Source organism: Uranotaenia lowii, unplaced genomic scaffold (genome assembly GCF_029784155.1).
Source record: "Uranotaenia lowii strain MFRU-FL unplaced genomic scaffold, ASM2978415v1 HiC_scaffold_417, whole genome shotgun sequence".
Lineage (NCBI taxonomy): Eukaryota > Metazoa > Arthropoda > Insecta > Diptera > Culicidae > Uranotaenia > Uranotaenia lowii.
In genome coordinates this window covers 22,221-34,206 of record NW_026598331.1, presented here as the reverse complement: position 1 = coordinate 34,206, position 11,986 = coordinate 22,221, and the positions used below count along the sequence as shown (strand labels likewise).

The 11,986-nt window shown below is 39.3% G+C and overlaps 1 protein-coding gene across 1 annotated transcript; it reads right to left on the bottom strand.

The window, feature by feature from the left end:
• Positions 1 to 1,870: 1,870 nt before the first annotated feature.
• Positions 1,871 to 11,595, bottom strand: LOC129760090 (uncharacterized; the record flags this gene model as incomplete). Its single annotated transcript, XM_055757662.1, has 4 exons — positions 1,871 to 2,935; positions 3,001 to 3,173; positions 11,055 to 11,332; positions 11,396 to 11,595. Coding segments are annotated over 4 exons (740 nt in total), but the record flags the coding sequence as incomplete, so codon positions are not given.
• Between the last annotated feature and the right edge of the window lie 391 nt (positions 11,596 to 11,986).

Genomic DNA, 11,986 nt, shown 5'->3' with positions numbered 1-11,986 from the left:
TGTTGATCAGCTGTGCCAAAAGAGTATCCAGTCTGCCATAAATTTGCTCCCAATAGGTTTGTTTGCTCTCGTTTTTCTTCCGCGTTATGAGACTCATTAATGTGGCTTAAATTTACGCGTTAACAACTGTCTTGAGAGCGTATGGATCCTCAAAGCTTAAAGTATTTCGTCGCAGAAATCGAAAGAACACACAGGATAAGTTTTTCAACAACTGCTCGCCAACTGCATCCTTGATATAAGTCACGAATGACGTACAGATGCTACTAAAACAACTATCAACAAGATAATATTATCAACATCAGCGTCAAACATAGCGGTTTCAAGTTCAACGTTAGAAGGCTTTAGGATGGTCAAACTATTAGTTACAACAGTTAGTATTGAAAGTTAGTGTAAAACTGGAAAAAAGAAAACCAAGTTTTACATGGAGAAACTCTGTATAAGCAGACTTCAATAAACTAGGATCTGAATTTGAAGAGAACTTCGATGATCTGATAAATAGTTGATAAACAGAAGTTAAAAGAAAAGCCGAGGAAATTTATAACCATTCTCATCATGAAATTTAAAATAGAAAGAAGAGATAAAATCATATAAACAATGAAAGAACAAAAATACCTAAATGAAAATACATGTAAGCACTATGGTTGATTTGAAAATCTTCAGTGCTAGTGTGTGTTGTAATAGGTTCTAAGAGCAAGATCTGCGACAAAATGGTAACTGATTTTAAGCAATTTGTCTTTATGTGATTCCTAAACGAAACAAAATGCCCAAAATTATCATGCTAGAATAATATTTCTAGTCGAAGTTAAACGATCAGTGTAGCTCGGAAACATTTAGCTCTTTTCTTATCCTAGCATAATTATATTTTTGAACACACTTGAACACTAAATAGAGATGTAATGAATCCACGAATCCAACGTAACAATTCACTAGCAATATAAAGATTTAACATAAGTAACACGTAATGAATGTTTTAATTTTAATTATAGACACAAACTGATGATCGATGATCGAGTAAGTCATCATCGTTTCAAACTTTGTTTAAATCCAATATATTTGCACTTTCACGCTTAACTCAATTTTAGTTCCTTAATAAAGAATAAATCTATCATCAAAATGTCGGATTAAGCACGAATATTTAAATGATTGATCATATGATAAAAAGACCGAAAGCCGAAAACATTACCTGATGATCGAAAATCGTCTCCAAAACATAACCTAATATTCTCGGGAAAAAAAATTTCGGAAATGGTTCATTGAGGGGAAACAAGTTCTAGTAAATGGTGCATTCTGGAGAATATTTTTCTGGGAATTGGTCCTGCGGTTCTACGTTCTAGGGTTTGATTTCGGGTATTTGTCATTCTGGGGTAAACATAATACTCTGCAAAAGTTCTCAGATACATTTGATATAATCCTCCACAACTCAGCGTGGTGTTTAACAAACATATAGATTAAATGAATTGTAGGTAGATATATCATTCCATATTCGGCAGTTCACAATCTAAGTTAAATATTTTGGGAAATTCTACTAGGCTAACCTGACATAAAAAATCGTATATAATATGTTTTAACAATGTGATGATTTTAACCAACATTGGTCACCTTGACTTAAGCACCATGTGAACCATTTCAATCGTTTAATTATGTACTGTACGAATGGATGCAAAATGAACGTTCCTTTTTAATTATAGACATTCACAAGGCCAGATGTCTTGTTACATAGATATTCGATCACATCACAAAGCCACAATATCCTCAACACAACACAATGTTTTAAGTTTTTCAAAGAAGTCTTTCTCAGTTCGATATTAGATTTTAAAAAAAAACTACAATTAATTTTATCTTAACTTTATTTTCTTAAACTTTTGGTACAGGATCTTTGTTTTTGTTTCAGTTTCATTTGTTTTCGATTGACATAAAGCATTTGGCATGAAGTAACAAGCAATAATATTTTTTTTGGTTGATCGTATCAATAAATCCAATTCTCACACGAGAATCATTAATTACTGAAACGAAATTTTCAAATACAATGTTCAATAGATACACAGTGAAGAAAAAAATATTGCCTTATGGTAAGATAGATTAATTTACACAAAGAACAAAACAACTGTATATATACATCAATTGCTCAGCAATATAACAAAACTGTATCAATGTTGAACTATTCGATTAACAAGGTGCATTTTAGTTTTTTTTTATTTTCTTTTTTTTAGCTATATTTAAATTTCTATTCGAAAATTAAGCTCTTCTTCACACACCTATACTTGCGATTTGACTAACTGCCTTGTGCGCTGTTGTTCAATTATGGAAAATGAACAGAAGCTTTAATATAATTGAAAAGTTTCTATTATATCATGAACGTTTCTGAATAGACGCATCAAACATAAAGTCGATAATTTTGGCTGATTTTTACCAATTACCTATAGCTATTTTTGTTTAAAGTCACATATCGCTTAAAGAACTAAACACATAACAATCTGCTTTCCAGATTTATTTTTCATTTTTTTTTTTGTAAGACACTAATTATTCACTTTCCAGTTTGCCTACTATTCCTCCTACGCAAATATATTATTGTTGTTTGAATTTAATATATTTTAGGCTAGGCACAACAATACACACTACTTTCAACAGCATAAAACCCCAAATGATTTTACACTTTATACTTAACTCAACTAATACTCAAATTGATCGTCGATTTTCAGTATTACATCATAAATGGGGTCTTAGCTCAGATGTTTCATTTACATGCAGTGTGTATGTAAAGCGCTCGAATTTGAAAATCGCTTTGAGCGACTGACTATTGATTGGTTCCAAATTGTTTGTTACCAAACAAAACCCGCCGGATGCTGTTAGAATCTGATCGTACTGGATAGAAGGGCTGCCAGCAGAGCGTACAGTAAGGCTTGTAGAGTTGATATTTTCAACGATGCTGCGGATGCTGCAAACAAAAAAAGAAAATTATTAGGATCTCTCATTGAAACTTATACAATTGCGTGATTTTACCGCTGAAGAGCTTCTCTCTCCGTTTGGTGTAGTTCGTTCCGGGTATCGAGAGCTGGCACTGAATGTTGGCGTCCTTGCTGCTATCCGCTAGGACATGCTGCAGCAAAACATCGTATGATCCGTGAATGTTTTCCTCCGTTAGCGTTACTTGCTTGGTAATTTCTTCGTCAATACTGAAAGGAAAAATTAACACGTGAATATGGTTTCACAGCATTTGTGTAGTGGATAGTGATGCAATATTCCATACTAATGATCTCAAGATCGAAAATTCGCTGATTGTTCGGAAATGTCGTAATTGAGCTTGTGTCAATATACCAAAGTGTGTGTCAGCAATGCATTCTCTAGTCAGTATCGTCTTTTAAACGAAATTGGATAAAGAAAATCCGAAGTGATTCTAATAATAGTCTATTATAGTCTTTGTTCTTAAAAAGAACAGATCCATGGCCACCTTTCCAAAAATTCGACTTTGAGCTTAATTTAAGTTCTGATCTGATGAAGCATGAGGAGTTCCAGCTTTTAGAAGGAAACGTCAACAATCTTAATGCTGAGATTATATAGGGTGTCCCATTATGTCTAAGCACGATTGTTCTGGAACGAACGAGCTCCGTTGAACCACCCTAATTCCAGAAAAGGCTCATTAGCAGCATCGCCATGCTGCTAGCATTAACGGTTGGCGTTGCGCGCCAAAATATCATCGGCTTTCCTCGGGCACGAAGAGAATTTCCAAATGGTCGAGCCCAAGTCAGCCGAAGATTCGGTCCCTTTTTCCAACCAACCAGCAGCGAAGACGGATCACGGTAACAAGTCCGAGGGCCAAGGGAGGTCCGAGCGGCCAACTCAGAGGCCAGCATGGCCAATAGTCAGTTTGTGTCAGAAGTACTTTTTGAATGTCTAAATTGTTTAAGTCTAAGTTATCGAAGTAATACAGTCCACTATTTGTAATGTTGTTTGAATGAGTGCGGTTTTATTTAATCTCTAATTATCTGATGCTATCGATCCTGCCATCATTGGCGATCCTGAACAACGATTTTGATACATTTCTGCTCATTCCGGATGACTTTTAAACAGCTGATGTCTGCTGTGTGTTGTTGTTTACAGTTTAACTTGAAGTTCTATGTATCATAATGATGAAAATGGAAGAATGCTTACATTGAAGCGGTCCGAAAATCGATTAGAAAGTATTGAGACGGAAGCAGATTCGTGGATAAAAAAAAAACTTGGACGGAAACCGGATCCGATGGACAAAACTTTGGACCGAAAAGTCGTGTGTGCTTAGATCAGTAGGAAGCTTGCCTCAGCTTAGGATATGACCAAAAAAGTGGGATCCCTTCGCCGCACTGTCCATCATGCCAAAAAAAAAAGAATGAGTTTAAAGTCATATAAGAAGCAGAAGAAGCCGAAGCGGAGTAAAAAACGGGCTGCTTTCGTCAAACCACGAGCTCGTAAATTATATGATAATATGTTGTGGGGAAAATCAGTGTGCGTTATCATCGACAGTATTGTAAGTTGGTTTACAAAACGCTACCGGGTGACCAGTATTACACTGTTCGGGATGGCCAAAGTGTTGACGAGTTTTAGAGCTCGTCGACTTATTTATCAATTCATTTCAGTTTTCGCCACAAAATGATTGGAATAGTACTTATGCTACAGGTTTGCCCAGAAATTGTCGATCGAAAGCGACTGGGGCCATGAGGTGGGCTCGCCAATCAAAGTATGACTTGTATAGGCAGCCTCCTACGATCGCTTTGTGGAGCAGACCGACGCCAGTTCCGTTAAAAACACGGCGTTTTTAGCTTACGAAATTTTTTGATAAATTACGCAACTTCTGACAGGCACCTCATGCTCTAATTTTTTTCGTTCATGACCCCAGTCCGGAGCGAAAAAAGAGTTGTATTGACATTTCTTTCTTGCTGATTGTCATCCACAGCAAGAAATACAAGCGGAACTTGGTGTGAAGTGATTTTTACTCCCTGCCCCCTGCCCTTCATTGCCATCCGGGGTGTGATATATTGACCAACTGCATGTTCCCTAGGATGATCCAGGGTATGTCCCGGAACCAACACCTTCGCCTTGGGGCTGAAATCGTTCCTTGAAATCGCTGTACGTGGGTCAACGATACTCGATCATTGTTTCTAGCTAAACTGCAAAATTCACATTTTGGCTGTATTTTTTATGCACATGGGCCGATTGATCTACAACTTCGATTCTCTTAATTTAGACATGATTTGACAAGTTCTTTGGAGACTGTATGATGATACAAGATAGCATCGTTTTCTAGAAAACGGAATACATCCTCGACAACGAAACTATCATCTGGGTGACCCGTTTCAACGATCTGGCCGTTATTTTCAACCAACGTGCAACGGCTGGAGTTTCGCATGGCCAAAGACTTCAAAGAGATGCCAAATATTGCACCGTATTTTCGCTGACATCTGGAACACTGAAACATTCCCGGCTGACTGGATGCAGGGTAACCTCGTAAAGTTCCCGAAGAAAGGAGACCTGACCGAGTGCGGTAACAGCACAGCAAAAAAAGTATTGCGATATTACATCGAAAACGTGCACATAACTTGAGTCGCAAATGGTACCTAATATTACATCATTTTGATGTTCAAGCTTTTGCACACATAGGATGTACAAAATTTCACGAAATGATTGTAACGTGGTAGATGGATTCGAGCATACAAAAAAAAAGGCTTTCGATACGAGTCGTTTAGATTTAGAATAACTTTTTTTGGATAAATTTTTATTGATTCAGGATATTTTGTCAATATTCAAATATTAGCCTCAGAGTTCAGACTTTGGTTTGTTTCTAGGAGTTCAGGGATTTAAAAAGTAAATTAGAATTATGTACTTACACTCATCAATAATTTTTTAATTGAATATTTGTCATTAATCAGATGAGCTCGGTGTTAAAGTTTAATTTTTGTATACATTATTTGTCTCTTGAGAAGCCTCGAGCCTAACAATATAAGTAAAACTATCACCTACATTATCTGGACAACATGATCTAAAAATAGGAGTGTTCTTCTTGGGCTGTCTGGAAAAATGGTTTTTTGGAGCGATCGATTAACCTTTTGAAAGGGAGGACACGTCCAGAACACGAATTCTTTTCGTCTGCTTTGCAACTTCCTCAGTTCTGAAAACTTCTGACATAATCCACTTCCTTTTCAAAACATAACTTGAGTTTCGGCCTCTTGCACGGTGATGGAACAATGAATAGACATTCAATTGTGTTCTTGGTCAGTGTTTCACACAGCAGAAAATTCCAATCTGCGTCCTTTGGATGACCAAGCTCTCGTGTATGCAAGCTAGAACTGATAGTCTCTGTTAGAAATTAATTGAAAAATTACTAAGAGGATGAACAACACAAAATACTTATCTTCATATCCGGATGTTTAAAAGCCTCGAATCTGTTTGGGATTAGTGATTTGGGCATATAGCCTAAAACAATAAAAATATGAGAATCAGTTCGGAGATGTGGTTTTGCTAAGAATTTTAATGAAATTTGATTATACTTACCAGCAGAACAAATCCTCCTGAGCCTCGCAATCCGTTTTTCAGTTTTTGATATTGATAAAATTTCAAACGTCAATTGAACGTAACATTGACTACTTGATGCATTATTACAAAGAAGGTTGAGATATTACACTACATGACTTGTTCGCGTTGTGCACATATTTCAGCGAAAATCCTGTCGGTCACAGAAATTACATCGGTCATCGTTACATTTTTTTTGCTGTGAAGCGTGGCATCCCAGCAAACATGAAATCGCATTAAAAATGATAACTCAAGTCATTAAAAATGTTAAAACGAATCGTAATTCCAACTAACGCAAGAATAAGGTCGTAAAAATCGTTACTCGAACTCGGATTAAATGGTTAAAATCGGATATGATAAAAAGTCCGCCTTGTTTGCAGATTTTGAAAACGATTTCATTCCTTTTTTCTCCCGCGTCGGTCAAGTGCGAGAACAGCTTTGATGCAACCAGATTGATAAAAATCCGATAGTGTATTTGCAAGAATTTCCCAATGACAGAAGCAGCAAATATTGTCGCTGGCAACGGTTCGCATGCGTTGAGAGAAAAAACTTGTACCTGTGTATGTTGCCTCCACTTTGGTAGGTAAATGCTGTTTTTTCGTGTTTCATACGATCATTCTATAATGTATATGAAACGTATAACAAAGTTGTTGAGAAATATACCTACAAAAATGTTTGCTGGGATAACTTTGATCTGTACAACTCTCAAAGCCCTGAACATGGTCCAGGAGAAGATTGACGCTACACTCCGACGGCAACAAGCTGGGTTCCGATCCGGACGATCATATGTAGACCACATCACCACAATACGAATCGAAGCACAGTACGAGTCATTTTTGTGCAAGTTTTGGCACTACGGTGTGTTTTTGATCCTGTCCCGGTAACTGCTGGAGTGAGTCAAGGATGTATTTTGTCACCACTACTCTTTCTCCTTGACGTGGCTGATGATACTATTTTGCCCGCCCAAAGACAACAAGACATGCAATGCAAACTTGACGACCTCACCGAAAGGCAGCCGGTTTCAAAGACCAAGTCGATGGAAATCGACGTAGAAAATCGTTTCAATTTTGTGGTAGCTGGGCCACAGGTTGAGAAAGTGGAGTAATTCCAGTATCTTGACAGCCAGATTACGCCTTATGATGGTAGGTATTTAGGTACCAAGAAAGACTTCCAAACCCGATCAGAAAAGCTTGAATCGCTGCCTGCGGAAATTTTCCGCGCTTGATGGCTTGGCAGCTGGATCTCAACCGTGGAACAACATCGCAGGTGTCATCAAAAGGCGCTAGAAATCGAGATTCAGTACCTACGGTTGGAGATGGATTATGCACACTCTGCGAAGAGATGAAAACGAGATTTGCAGAGAGGCGCTTGACTTGAATTCAGATGTGTATCGAAGAAGAGGCAGGCCCAGAAGCTCGTGGCGGCGTAGTCTAGTTGCTGAAACCCGCACAGTTGACGAAAACTTTAGCTAGCAGCAAAAGAAGACGCTGGCTCCGGATCATCAGCAGTGGAGATCTTTTATCCCAACCCTATGCGTTGGTCAATCGGCACCGGACCGTTAGGTAGGTAGGTAGAGTAAAGACTTCAAAGATTTCACTGCTACCTAGTTCGTTCTATTCTCGAGTGTGCTTCAGCTGTTTTGTGGCCTTTCCACCAGAACGGAACTGAACAAATCGAGGCTATCCATCGACGCTTGATGCGGACGCACTACGACATGCTACGAGCTATGGAAAGCTTCAAGTCCGCCGAAATGCTACATACTCGTGCTTTCGTTATGGGTAACCAAGTACAGGATCACTGAAGCTGATGAATGTGAAAGTAAACTTCTTCGATGAGATGACACAAGAGAAACGAGCAGAATAAAGTTTTCAATGCATACGGGTCTTTAAAACTTGACGTATTCTTCGTCGGAATACGTCAAGTTTTGAAGACCCGTATGCATTGAAAACTTTATTCTGCTCGTTAGTACGCAGCGTCTTAGAATATGCGGTTCCAGTTTGGGCACCTTACCACTCCGTTCACAGCGACAGGATTGAAAGAATCCAGAAAAAAATTCTGTGGTACGCATTACGCCGTCTGCCTTGGCAAGATCCCGTACGGTTTACTCCTTACTCTGAGAGGTGTGCCCTACTATCAATGACGCCTTTGAGTCAAAGAAGAAACTATCTTCAACGAATCTTCATCTACGATATTTTGACCAACGCTGTTGACTGTCCCCAACTGCTCCAGAGTTTAAACCTCTACGCCCCAGCTCGACAACTACGCAGTCAGTTGATTTTTTGGTTGCCAAGAAGCAGAACAGTATTTGGACAAAATCTCCCCTTATACCGATGTTGTCAAGCTTTTAATGTTGTCTCGCACTTATTTGACTTTCATATATCTAAATCTACGTTCAAAAGTGCAATCCGTGATGTAAACTAATTTTTAACTAATTTTTAATAATTTTGTAATCTTATTCATAAGTTAGTTTTAATATTAAGTCTGCATGACAGTAGTCAAAGACTCCAAATAAAATAAAATAAGAAAGAGCTGTGGAATGCATTAGTTTCCCAATGTGGAATCTGTAGACACGAACTTGTAGCTCTGCCAGGTGAGAGCAGCCAATAAAGTTTTTTTAAGGTTTTATTAGTGACACTTTACCATTCTTGTGGCATTCGTGTCTTAGCCTGGTCACGTCTCAACTAAGCTTTAGCGTACACATGCACGAGGGGTGTAGGAGCAAACTATCAAGCCGCGCAGGTGGCGCTGAATGCCCTGCCCTGCGTAAGGCACAAGCGTATCTATTACAATCGCTTAGTCATCGTTATGCTTTGGAAGGTCGATGTAGCGTCGAAGCAAGGTGCGAGTGAATTAACACAGCGACAGATGGTCATTCGATGCTGGGTGAGACAGTTGAGTCGAAGTAAGACGGTTTCACGTTGGGAATCATCCGAGTCGATGCGCTAAGTTCCGAGCGTGGCACGAGACTAGGATAAGTATGTCTCTACCGGTACACGACGGGCACTTCAAGCTAACTCGAGGAGAGATAGATCCTTGAGTCGTTCGTGGCCGCCCACCCTTAAAGGGTAGTGTAGAAAAAGTTCGAGGTGGTTACCAACGTCACAGGCCTGAGGGGAGTAGGAGGTATAAGTGGAGTATTTGATATCATGAGCCGTTCCATAAGTACCTCGAATGTTAATGATAAGACGTCGGGTCTCGAGTCGCAAGAGGAGAGATCAGGCCTTTAATCAACAAGGGGAGGGGTATAAGTTGTTACCTCGAGTCTTTACGAGGGAAGGTCAGATCTCGAGTCGCTAGAGGAGAGATCGGGCCTTGAGTCGTACAGAGGGAGGTATGTGTACATCAACCTCGAGTCAATGCGAGGAAGAGTCGGATCTTGAGTCGTAAGAGGAGAGATCAGGTCTCGAGTCGCTAATAGGAGAGATTTATGTGAGAATCTCGAGTCATTGCGAGGAGATGTCGGTTCTCAAGTCTTTAGAGGAGAGTTCAGACGTCGAGTCGTAAAGATGAAAGGTTTTGCTGGAAGTGGTCTCGCCTATGAGTATTCCTTCGAGCGCAATAGCGCGAATAGGCCTCCCATTTTTGAAGCACAGTGTGTTGAACAGTTCGAGGTGAGAACTAGGTGTTCGGAGTATATCATGAGTCTTCCCATTGTACCTATGGGCCCAGAGTATCAATTTGGGGGAACGCGATGAAACGCTGTGCCTGAGTACCCAACCAATAAAAAAAGGATTACCTCCTCGATGCTATAAAATATTTTCAACTAGAAAAGACTCACCCCACGTACGTCAACTGCTGATCACGCTCAAGAAACGTTTGATCATCTCCTGAAAGTCTCCATGCTGGAAAGGCTTCCTAGCTGCGTACGCCATTAGCCAAATTTTCTAATTCTCGCGAGTTTTAAGAGATAGTATAATGGCACGCAACACGATTTTTGGGTACGGCATACCTACTTCTTCTTAAATCCCACTTCCAAATCCAGTCGTCAGGCACAAGAAGGTTAGGCTGAGGGCCGCTGGGCGGAATGGATCAGGCAGTACAAAGCCGCTGAGGGTCTGAAATCCAAAATTTTAACCAAACTACACCTCAAAATATGGACGTGAACTCGACATGATTTCTTCACAGCTTGTACGTGTAGCATAAGGAAAGGCGTGGTGATCGATTCGGTTTCACATTCTCCGACCGGACAAACTGGTGAAATGTAGGTGACGTTCAGATGAGTGAAATAAAAAGGAAGATCAGTCTTAAACGTTGTTTATGTTGAAAGACCCCCAAAGTCTAACAAGTGGATTTCACTCTTCTTTTCAAAGTGCCCTTCGCTCATTTTCACCGCCTATAGGTTTTTTACTATCCTTCTTTTCGTATATCATTTTCAGTCATTTCATTCTTACTACTAGAACACTTTTCATCGATCAAGCCGTAAAAATTCCAATAACCAGACACACGGTTACACCGAAAAATTCCAAAACACAAGATGGAACAATAATCAAAATAAAAATAAACTAGATACTCACAACAGTGACAGCTCTGGCTTGGGGAAGATATCGTTCACCGCACATGAAACCATCAGACTTCCGTTCGATTCCTGATGGTAGGTCAGATTGAACTCTGTCTCTGGCAGAATTATCTGCAACGGTGCACTCTTGGTTTCATTTTCCTCATACGTCTGCACCGAGCAGCTATACTTCCCGGTCAGATTGGTCAACGGATTTGTCAACCGTAAGGCACGGTACTTCTGAAACCGATCATCCGAGACGGCATATTCCGTATCGATGTGACCCTTGAAGTGACTCTAGAATAGATTTTTGTTTGTTAGGTTTCCGATAATTTAGAAAATTCTCGTTACGAATCATACAAACGCTACTGGTTTTTTGGACGGGATCCACTGGTAGATTTGCAGGTCGTTGTGCTTCCACTTGAGCACGAATCCCTTGGAACGGGTTTGGTCCAGCTCGAACTCGCAATCCAGGATCAGGTCTTCCGGTGGATCCTCACCCCGGGATATCACGTAGGACTGGGGCACATCGATGTTTGTGATCTGCAGGCATTGTGAAACTGGCAAAAGAAACAAAAAAAACACAGATTAGAATAAAAAATAAAAAATGTAAACTATAGTTAAGTCAAGTTCGGTCAAGAGCTGTCAATCATTTCTGTTAATAATTAAAATCGGGTTTATTCAACGGATCGTTGATTAACACGCTCCATTCCACATCGTATAAATCAAAATTGAGATGCACTGTGTACTGTCCATGAAAGAGTACATATTCAATTGCATTGATAAATATATGATGTTTTGGAAATTATTTGATAGAGGATGCATAATGAATCAAAAAATATATTATCTTAATTCAGAAAAGCTCTCAGAACTTGGTATCAACTTATGAACGAAATAAAAATATAAATATTTATTTTTTTCCAAAACCTTTACTCAAATGGAAGTGTTACT